Here is a 12158-nt window from a genome sequence, read left to right on the forward strand (position 1 = left end):
AATTGGCTTCTTAATGGCGCACATTAAGTGGATCTTCACTGTTTTGATGGCTTTCATTACATTTCTTTATATATTCATGTTTTATTTATTTATATATTTCCATACTATTTTGCTGCCTCTGCTGTTTAGTAATTGTTTTTGCTGCTGTATCTGCATTCAGGGCTGTTTATATTTGCAGTGACTGAACTTTAACCTCAATGATCGTGGACTTATTAATATATATGTATGGTAAGTAATTTATTATTTATATTTCATCAATGGGATTGCAATCGTTAGTCTTTTAAATTGTCTGTCTAGTCTATTACGACTACGGGACGATTCAGTTTTTCAAGGGACGGTTGGAAACTCTACTTCAAGGTGAAGTATACCTTGGAATGGACACCAGCCAATACCACAGCGTATATTTTTAGATTTCCTGCCGATATGTATCCTTATTCCAAGTTATTGACCCAGTGGTGATGCAGTGGTCTGAGTGCTCTGCTGCCATTGTGGTGGCCTGGGTTCAATTCCTGCAGGTGCAGGTTGCGTCAAGAAGGGCATCTGACATGACACTTGTGTGACAAATCAAAGAGGTAATTCTACGATTTCACCATTGGCGACCCCTGTGGGAATAAGATGAAGGTCCACCACCATTCCAGGGTATTATACAATTTTGCACCATCGACCCAGCAGTCGATATGTCTAAACATCCTTTCCGACAGTTGAGAGGTAACTTGACAAGATCAATTTGCAAGAAGGGTACGTGTTTAACACGACATGTCTATTTTTATTTGAGTAAAATTACTCTTCCTAATATCGTGGATGTCCTTCAGTGTGGTTTCTCTTGTGTTAAGGCAAGGGGGTACAATATGGAGGTGGTTTTAATGTAGTAAATTAAAATATATAAAGATTTCCCCTATATAATAATGTTTTGTGAGTTATTTATCTAATTTTCTTGATGATTTCCATTCATTTCTTTTCACAGAGTTGACAGACAGAGAGCAGCCTGGATGGAAGATGACACCATTAGTCATGTTTCCACTTGAATGTGCTCACTTTAATCACATTTCCATTAAATTAGCCAATGTAATCTATGCACGTCCACACACCAGCATGAACAACAGGAGTTGGTCACATGAAACAGAGCAGCTGGTGACATTTGCTCCACTCAGGTAGCCAAAGGATAAATAAAAAGCCACTGATCAAAACTCAAAACATCACAAACCATTTAGAAAAAATGTTGGAACAAAATATATTTTTTGGCTCATTTGTTAAGGGGTAATGTTTCCACATTGGCACTTGTGAATTATGTATAATCTGTTTAATGGAGCAAGCATTAAAAATGGCATGAACAATATTCAGTGTGCAAGAGGACACACGGTATACATTTATTCATCATTCAGAACTTTGAGATGGAGATGCTAAACACAGGAATGCCAGAAGTGGAAAGATACACTCGTGAATGTATAATAGTGTGATTCGAATGCCTTTGTTTCCTTTTGTGTTGTTAAATTTGGTAAAAAAAAATAAAAATAAGAAAAAGAACAAAATAGATGAATACACCTTTAGAGCCGACTGAATTATTGAATTTCTTCACATTTTCCGTGATTTAGTTACCACCTCATTCAACCTTGGTCTGCTTACCTGTCATGCCTGGAGGAGTTTTCAAGAATTTTCCATTGAAATTTTGAATCACCACATCACACTTCTCTGTTGACTCCATCCTAGGAGATAGGAAAAGGGGGAAACATAAACATATCTGAACATAGCCCAGGAAAAATGAGTTTGCCTTGCTCGTTGGCTGGGACATTATCCAAAATTGCAATATTAAGAACATCAAATGGTGTACCTAGATTATTATGAGCCATGAACTGCTATACATATAACAGCAACATTTCTTCAGGTTTCTGTGTGTGTGCTTACGCGCATGTGTGTGCATATATTTAGTCTTCGGGCTTTCCTCTTCTTTGTCCTCATTGAAAAGCTCCATTCAGTTTGAGCTGTTTTGTGTCATGTCCTCTTTGTCTGCCCCCATTCAGCTCTGTTCACCCAATCACCGCTCAATGACTAATTGCCTCCTTGGCAAGCAAAGCCAGTGTGTGAGTGTCACAGAGAAAAATGGTGACAAGAGAGATTGTGAGTGTTTTAGTGTGAAGGTTTGGTTTTATGTGTGGGGGGTATTTTCCTTCTAATAACCACTAACCCTGAAGAGAGACCTGACTGCATGTTAATCTCTGGCACACTCCTAAGTGAAACAGAGAGGATCACATGCCACCACATGAACAAAAGCCCATAAACACACATGTTTTTGCACAATGGTACTGTATTAATTAAATGAAGGGAAAATCTCTTCTCCGGAAATGCAAGAAAATCTTGCATTGCCCTTTTATTAAGTGATGTATGTTTGCTGATTTAACTTGTTATAATCTAATAAAATCAATACAATATATCATTTTCTGGCTGAGTGTTCAAATCTGAAATGTTTCCTTTTTTATTATTTTTTTAGCTTGCAATAAACAAGGAAAAATAACAGTTGTAACACTGTACACTTACACCTCTGTTTTTTCACGCACCCAGAAATAAAATTTACAGTAATATTATCTCGACACACTATCATTATTGGTGCTCAGTATGCCTATTTTTGGAATATCAGACAGTATCAGATCCAATTCCAAAATGTGGGCATGTTTTCAACATGATTGGACCTTTCCCACCTGTATCAAACCACTAGCCAAAACATGTCTGCTGTGTGGAACTACTTCTGATTAAAATCCAATTAATCTAGAATTCAATGAGTAACAAGGCATGGCATATTTGTAAATAGAGCAATTCATTAGTAAGTACCAGCAAGTCTATTACAAAAAATATTATTTGTCATTTACAGGTTGCATTGTTTTTAAAATAATTTTACTGGTTTAAAAATATTGGTATTGGCTAAGCAATTAAAAAATTGGATCGGAAGGCATTTCTGGGAGGGCAACATTTTAGGTTGTCAGAAGCAAAGAAAAAACAAAAATGGGGACCAACAGGCTAAGTTTGTTTGTTACATCAGTTTTTCACATAACTATACTAGCCTTAAATAACATAACAGTATGGTCAGAAAGAGAAAAATAATCCCATAAGTCTCACTTGAATATTAGTCGCATACCCAGCCAAACTATGTAAAAAGTGTGATTTATAGAGTGGAAAATATAGTATCTAAGTTGCAGTACTGTATATTTACTGCATGTGCAGAGTAAATACTCAATTGTTAAATGCATATCTACACGAAATGGACATTAGTGATAAATAATGTCAAATTAAAGAAAGTGCAATTATAATTTGTACCTGGCAAAACCAACCCCTCTGCTGAGTCCATTGGCATCCCTCAGTATCCGTGTTGAAATGACATGACCAAATGGTTTCAGCATATTCTCTAGCTCTTGCTCATCCATGAACGCAGGCAAGTTGGAGATGTAAAGGTTGGTTGGGTCCTGTTCTTGTTGCTGTATTGAGTAAATATGGAAGAAATTGCATGTGATTAATGTCACAGTAATGCAGAAACATGGTACTTACTTTATAATACTCCGTAATCCTTCACAGATAGATTTGTGTGAGAAAAGAGACCAATGCTAGACGTTTGAAAAGCTTGAATGCAAACGTAAAACATGTCATCTTTCTGTACAAAATGATACATCAAGTGCCAGTTATTTTACTACCAAGGGCAAATCTGCTCTTTGCTTAGTGTCAATGTGAAAACATTACGTCTAAAGAATAGCACAAGAGTTTTGGAGTAACTTTTACACAGCTAATGAGTAGCCATACTGAGCAACCTTTTATCTGTGAAAAAAGGAATGTTTTTTTCCTGTGAAAATATATGCAAGATTCCAGTTGCCACGAAGGACAAAACAACCTCCACCATCCCCACCGCTTTCTAGATGATGATTATAATGCATGCCTATGCTTTTCCATTGCCTGCCCGCATTGTAAGAACGTATAAGTGCTCTGCAGGACCTGCGTGTGATTGTGCTGCTTGACTTTGTCAAAAGTTTCAGGCAACTTTGTGCAACAACGTTCTCACTCTTACCCACCAAATTGTTATTACCCCCCACCCCCTCTCAATATGGATGCACTTACTCATTTTCACTGCAACATCTGTCATGAATTGGCAACAAGTTAGCTTTTAATACCCCTTGTTAGCAAGTCACCCTGTGTTTTCAACCTCTAGAAAAGATCATGGTGCCATTGTTCCCTCAAATTACTGCTTGTATTTACTCTATTTCATGATTATCATTCAAAGCAAATGCTGAGGACTAACATGAATTGTGGGTAATTCATAGTGTATTTTGAGTAATATTGAGAAGGAGGTGTTTGTACATCATCATAGTTGTAAAAATACTCTTTATTTGTATTATTAAGATTGTGTCTATATTATATATTATTATATTATTTTTAATTCCCCATAATACATTTGTCTGATAGAACTAAAAGTACTTTACTATAGTGCATTAAATGTGGTAAAACTCTATTCGTTGCTCAAGTACATTTCAAGTCATACAATTCTACTTTTACCAATGTAATATTTTACAAGGTGACTTTAGCCTCTACCAAAGTTATTTTCGATTAGAGTACTTATTTTACACAAGTTTTCATCTCAGGTGCTTAATACATGGGTGTTATTTTCCCTTCATACTTTCGTTTCCCCTTCTGCTCCTTTGTCAGATTAAACTATAATCTCCTGTAATAGTATAGCACTGCTGTCCAAAATGCAATCTGAATACATGATTAATAATTAAAGAGCAGACTCCCTCCTCTTTCATTCCTGGTTCTCCTGTCTCTTTGTCACCTTGCATATTTTTTATTTTTTTACTTTTTCCACCACCCCTATCCTTATATCATTTTCAAGTACCCATCACTGACACCTTGCTCCTTTTCCATATTTCTCTATCCTCCATTTTCCCCATCTGACATCTAATATTTCATAATGACCGTCTGGGTGTCTAAACACTTTCTAACGGCTTAATCAATACTTAATGAACATATCATAAATACTTTATGGTATCTAAACCCTGATATCCCTGGGGTTTCATTAGCCAAGGAGATGTACACTTTTCTCCATCCTCACAATGACTGGAGGCTCAGTGAAATCAACAGTCAACCAACATCTTTTTGTCTTCATTTTGAAGAATTTGGGGCATTTTACTGCACATGTCGAGTCATCTATCTTTTATAAACTGTGGAAAAGGAAAACCCAGACCACACCAATACAACTGATGAAAAAGACAAACGAACATTCGCAGAATGTCATTCATGTTCCGTACCTCTTATTCTCACAAGGGCCATTAGAGACTATCGGTTCTCGGTAGGGCACACCCTGAATTGGTTCCCAACCAATTGCAGGGCACAAAGAAATGAACTATTAACGCTCACTCTCATAACTAGGGGCAGTTTAGAGTGCTCAAACACCCTACCATGCAAGTTTATGGGATGTGACAGGTAACCGGAGCACCCAAAGAAAACCAGCGCAGTCACAGAGAGAATTTGCAGACTCCACACAGGAATTCAAAACCCACGTAGAATTGAACCCTCCTTTCTCAGAACTGTGAAACTGACGTGCTAACCAGTCTTTCACCGTGTCGCCCAATCCGTAGAATGTGAATTTAAAATATTTTTTTAATTCCTTGTTTTATGCCAGAACATCATGGGTGAAGGTAGGCAGAAATTATTATGTTTTTACCTTTGTTACATATTGGATATGAAGTGTGTGGACACCTTTCAATCTCCACCAGTGAGTGTACATACTGTATATATGTTGTCTGTAGTCACATTTAGGAAAAGGTATGACTGCACTCTGATTAAACATAGATTACTGAGTCCTTTTTTGCATATAAATGTCTACAACGTGAGATCTGTCATATTTAAAGTGAATGGAAGGAGATATTTTGAATAATGACTAAAAATGAGCTCATAAATTGCGGTTTACCAATAACGATTTTAGTATCAGAAGGGCCCCCTATACATAATTAAACTGCTGTCCTATGTATCAGCCAGTGTTAATAAGGATTCAATGCTATTTACCCAAAATGAAACAGTGAATACAAATCTTCAATCACCACAAATACTGCTGTAATATGTGATCAGTATTTGATTGTGCACTCGGTGCATGCCAAGATGGTATGGGAATAGGGGCAATAGCCTCTTGATCAATGGCGGGACAATATTCTGAATATAGGGGGGCACTAGAGTGCTAGCAGATAACCCAGAGAGAACATGCACGCAGGAGGGACAGGGTCTGGATTCAAACCTAAAAGCAGTGTAATGTCATGCAAATGTGCTAATCAACTGTCCATCGTGATGCCACAATTTGCCTTCGCAGATTGCAGTAGGAAGTTTCATACCAATATGTTAGCGTTAAGAATGTTAATGTGGTACCTAAAATATTTCTGGTTTCATTAAACGTTTTATAATGCCCACATTTTGAACTGAGAACTACATATTTCCACCACATTCCTTTTAATTGGAAAAAATGTTAAGCAGTAATAGAATAAATTAGTTTCATGAGGTTTCATTATTTCTGTTTTCTTAACCACAATAACTACTTTTGTCATGGACCAAAATAAATTATTCTAAAGTGACAACCTCATTTGATTCGTGCAATCAGTTCTGGAGTAGGCATTTCTATGTCCTAATTGGCTACAAAGGTCATTAAGAACAGCTAACCTTTAAAAGATTCAACTCATTTTAAAACCTCATTAAATACAAGGACCAGCTTTTATAAGTGGTGTCTCAATCAAATAAGAATTTTTTTTCCATTCATTCAATTGCTTATCGTCACAACGGTCAAGGGGGTGCTGGAGCCTTTCCCAGCTAACTACTGGCACTGGGCGGGGGACATCCTGAATCGGTGGCCAGCCAATCGCAGGCCTAATCACTCGGCCATCGTGCCACCCAATATAAATCAATATAAACAAAAATAAAAATGTTGTTTTCTACTCCCATGTTTTTCTTTTACAGAAACCATGGCTCTCTGGCTGTATGACATCACAGCTGGCTAGTGAGAAACTATCTGTCCAGTGTTGAATGATAGTTTGTGGCAGTTAGAGCACTTTTTCTTTTTCTGGCATTTGGCAACCAGCTGCCAGCTTCTACTCACGGTGGGCCTCAATTTAAGTATATTACAATCATCCTTTCAAAGTAATTGAGACTAAAGAGTATATTCTCTGATTCCACAAATTTGTCTCCTTGAAAGGTGTCTTCTTCTGCCCTCTCTTTTGTACTGTTATCACCTCATATTTCTCTCGCATACTTACTTTGTCACTTCTGTGTCCATTAAAAAGCCGGTAATTCATCATAGTATCAGACGCGGCTGCATACCAGCATGCAGGCTATTTCCTTACTTTTCGGCCAGGAGCCCAGAGTTGTAATCAATCACCCTGTTCGTGACAGTCGAGCCATCAGGGAGGTTTGGACACAGAGGAACCAGAGACAGTCCTACAGATGGTGACGGACATGAATGGGATGAATCTATCACAGATGCCTTTAACTTTTCAATAAATTTAATTTGAGGTGGCTGACCCAGGGGTGGGAATGTCAAACCCATTATCATTGGTCATTGGACATAGTAGTTATATTTTGGCCTAGTAACTAGAGTGAAACCAGAAAGTGTATAATTGACCGATGTATGCTAAACCAATATAAAATAATTTAAGAAATGAATCAAATTAGCTGCTTTGTTTTTGAAGACATACACTTTTTGTACATTGGTCCTAATTCCTAATTGATTGCCCCTGCATGAGATTATTGTAATTTTAGGAAAACCTGTGGAAAGCTTTCGTAGAGCACATTAAATGATGTGGAGGGCTGGCTCTGGCCCAGGGGCTTTGAGTTTGACACCTGAGCCCTAAAGAGACAGAGAAAAAATGATTGGTCGGGTTATTTTTTTTACTGAAATCTTTTTGTTGTTGAGGTACATTTTATCTGGGGAAACGACCACAATTTATGAATCAGGGCTTGAGTCTGTAAAGCTGAGGGAAAGGCAGTGAAATTTGCTCTGGTACTGTGGTATGCTTCATGGTACTTTGACATTACTGGCGTCTGATTATTAAATGAGTAATTAGAACTGGAACAATGTGATGTTAAATGTGTCATTCAGACTCTGGTGAACACTATTCACTTGCTATGGTGGTGTTGTAAAGTTATAATGCTAATGTACTGTATGTTCATAATACGTTGTTGGAGACATTCGGGTATCATTATCCTCTAGTAAAAAAAAAAAAAAAAGACATGAAGGCATTATGCTTAGAACTTAGAAGAGAGACAAAACAACCCATTTCTCATGTAGTTGGATCATCACCCACATTCAAAGACTAACTACGCACATAATATTGAAAACATGATCAGCTTGCACGCCGTTCATTCTCTGATGTTCTCAACAGTCTCTCCTTCTGTACTCTATGTTGTAATCTCTCATAATGGGACTCAGCTGTTGGTCGGTCTAATTACTTGGAATGCAGAAAGATGATCTGGATGACATGCTGACACGCACACATGTACCCCCGCCTCCCAACACACACATGCACACATTTACACATGCACACACATCAAACCCCAAACACACCTACTGTAGTGTCAAGGGCCTTGCATAAATTATTGTTGTCTGTTTATGCACTTGTCATTCAAAATGTGTGTACATGTGATAGCAGCATATGAGGGTTTCGCAGCACCTTTGGGTTGAATGCTAATTTCCTTTGGGTGCCAATAAACAGTGAATGTGTTCATGACCGCAGGTATTTATTCAAGGTTCAACAAAAAACACACAAATAAATAAATATATACACACATAAATGAATGAATAAATAAATAAAGTGCTTTAATAAACTTTCCTGACGTCGATCCCAATTTTACTCCCAAAATCTGAGAATATTAAAATTTATTTTCATCGAGACATCATTGAACAATTTGGCTGTGTAGAGAGGATTCATTCATCTTCCGTACCGCACATCCTCGTAATGGTTCCGGGGGTTGCTGGAGCCTGGGACGCAAACCCCGGGGTAAAATATAAACTCCCACTCCTTGGGTGAAGGATCTTAACCATTAGACTACAGGGTAGCATGCTTTACACTGCACTCAAGGTGTTAAACAAGTTAAACAAAGGCAAAGGTCTGGCACTCTGATGGAATATGCATAAAACCTCAATTATGTGGTTGGGTGTGTCAAGTAAATTTCCCACAAATGAGGTGGTGTTAATGTAGACTTTTTTTTATTTGTCCGAGGGGTCAAAGTACATATTTTCATAAAGCCCTGCTACCTGTGAACATGGCCTCAGTCTCCAACCTTGCTGTCAAAGGTGGCTGGTCTTCAACATACCCAATAACCCTGCAATGCTTACTAAAGCAGATTAAAAACAAGGCTGGTAAAATAATTCATTGACTACCTCCTTCATCTCCCTGGTCTCTCTTTTTCCTTCACTGAATAGCTTCTTAACTGTCTGCCTGTTCCAAATTTTATTGGAAAAATGCAATAAGGCAGAAGGCCTGTCTGCTTGCAGGATTAACACTGGGGAAGCACTTGCTGAGATAAGGGAAGAGAACATTTTAAATCGTTTTTCAGTGATCATGTTTCAGTGACATTGATAGCGATAGACATCCAATCCATTTTGACTGGTATGACTTGCAACAAATGATTGGTACCATCTCTCCCAGACAAAATGGATTGGACGTCTATACTTTCAAGTCAGCAATGGCTGTCTTGATGAAACATTAGTGATACTTTCAGTCATACGCTCACATCATAGCAGATATGTGTTGCACTGTTTCTTTGCAAACATAAGTTTTGCCCATATTAATGATGGACTCGGAAAGTGACAAATTTCATCAAATCTGTTGTTCCATCAATATCTCTCAGACTATGATTGGACAATTTGGGTCAAGTATGCAAAATGTCAAGATTTTCATACTATTATACGGTAAAGAAGTCAATCAATTGTTGTACTTATAGCTGTTTGCAATCTAAACTAGAGCAAGAAAAATAGATTGAGATTTGAATACAATTTCAATTTCAATGTTACACATGCATCATACAGGTATTGACTTGGAATCAAAGTGGGGCAAAAGGGTACTTTATGATACAACTATGGCAGTGTTTCCCAACCAGTGTGCCGTGAGCGATGCTCAGGAGTGTCACGAGAAATTACATTATACATTACAGTCATACATCGTAATAATCTAAGAGAGAAATCCAAATATTAAGAGATTAAAATCGAACTATAATGAGGTTATAATTGAAATATGAAATCATAGATTGTACCATAACAAGATTCAAATTGTAATATTATGAGATTAAAGTCATTTTGTATTTTATTTTTATGTAAAGCAAAAAATAGTTAATGGTATAAAGAGACAAACATCATTTACAATCACATTCTTTTGCTGTCAACGTGGAGGGTTCAATTAACCTATCGTGCATGTTTTCAGTTGTCGGAGGAAACTGGAGTACAGCAGGCACAGTGAGAACATGCTAACTCCACACCTCTCAGAACTGTGAGGTGCCATTCTAGCTGCCCAACTTGGTTTGGCCACTCTTAAAATTTCCACTTTGGCGTCAATAATTTCAGTTTAGGGGCTAGTGTTGTCTAATTAAAAAAAAGTTATTGTGGATCCTTGTTCATTTATCTGAAAAAAAAACCTTTATGAAGATGTGCGGTGCAGAAGATGAATGTATTCTTTCTTTAACCGCTTTTCAATATGCTGCATGTGAAATAGTGTCATAAACAATACTTTAATCATTACAATCCCTTTGCGAGCAATACACTCTGCACTTTGCTTAGTGTTGGAGACCACACAGTGATCCAGATCACATCTTCAGATGTCATTTACTGTGCATATTAAAGCAAATCAAACATGTATGTGTACATGGTGGGCAAGGCAAACAAGGCTTTAAAGTGATGGTTGTTGCCATGGTTCTCTATTTGAGATCAGTGGGATTAACCTCCTGTGGAGGGCTTGAGGGAGACATGGATGCATGTGAAAAGAGCAGTACAAGGACAAATCAAAATGAAAACAGCTTTGGGTAAGAATACATCAATAACTATAAAAGAATTTGTTTTGTCCATGGCATGGCCTTTAATAAATCTATATACTTTCCCTTGCAGAATTCAGATAAGTCGCGTTGCAAAGGTAACATTAAATATTGTTTTATACCATTAAAAAGATTACTATGCTAAATTTTAACAGTGGTTTTGGAATATTCCTTTCTATCACTTTTTTTTTTAAGTACAGCCAGAGACTCATAATTTACAGCCACTGTTGCTTCACGGGAGTTCCTAAATGCTCTCAGAGTAGGCACAGTTGTTGAGTGCTGCCTCTTTATTAACAAAATATTTAGAATTAGCATTAACTAGTAACTCCTAATTAAAAAATAAAAAACAAAGAAAAAGAGAATAGTGTCAGTTGCAGTCACAGCTAAACTAGTATTGTATTGTTTATCTCACAACTGTGGTTTAGGTTCAGTTTAAGTATCTGAATATAAGATGTTTGCACTCTTTCTCAGTTTCAGGTCAAATGCAGTATCCACTGTTGATTTAGAATTCTTTAAGGGAAAAGTCCCTGGGTGTATTTTAAGCATTATTGAAGTTGTAAAGGCAAACATGCATAAACAGGTCTTTGATTGAACAAAATATAATGGAAAATATAGTCATTAACCTAAATATTCAACAGATTTATCAACTTTTATCAAGACAAGTCTAATTACTATTGCATCCTTCCACCAAGGGCATCTGGCAATAAGATGTCAGAATTAGGTAACTATCATACCTATCGCAACTACCATACATTCTGTTCAGAGCCATAAATTTGAAGATCAGAACTGTCATCGTGGGTAGGCCACAGGGGAGGTGCCAGTCCCCTCAAAAGATTTATGTATCTCAAAGACATTAATCTAGGTACATACATTTAGATTTTACAAGGACCCAAGGATGCATTTTGAGCTCAACACCCCTCATAAAAAAACAATAAACAAAGAAACAAAAAAATCCAAAGGAAGTTGAGAAAGAAACTCTGAAAATGAAGATGTGAGATAAGTATGTGTCACTGAAAGAGAAAACTGTAAGACACAAAAACAAAGCTTGGAGACTGACAGAGTGATAGGTGCTTCAAGGGGAAAAAGCCTCATTGGATTTCAGTGAGCATGTGCAGGAATACTAA

General features: G+C 37.2%; 1 protein-coding gene across 1 annotated transcript in view; it reads right to left on the reverse strand.

Moving 5' to 3' along the window:
- LOC144072701 (RNA-binding motif, single-stranded-interacting protein 3-like) overlaps window positions 1-12158 on the reverse strand; it is a 59408-nt gene that overhangs the window by 16975 nt on the left and 30275 nt on the right. Inside the window, exons 5-6 of the mRNA XM_077597917.1 lie at window positions 3307-3464; window positions 1624-1703 (exon numbers count right to left, since the gene is read on the reverse strand). Coding sequence (XP_077454043.1) covers window positions 1624-1703; window positions 3307-3464 — 238 coding nt within the window. The remainder of the gene's footprint in view (window positions 1-1623; window positions 1704-3306; window positions 3465-12158) is intronic.

The sequence above is a fragment of the Stigmatopora argus genome, chromosome 4 (assembly GCF_051989625.1).
Source record: "Stigmatopora argus isolate UIUO_Sarg chromosome 4, RoL_Sarg_1.0, whole genome shotgun sequence".
Taxonomy (NCBI): domain Eukaryota; kingdom Metazoa; phylum Chordata; class Actinopteri; order Syngnathiformes; family Syngnathidae; genus Stigmatopora; species Stigmatopora argus.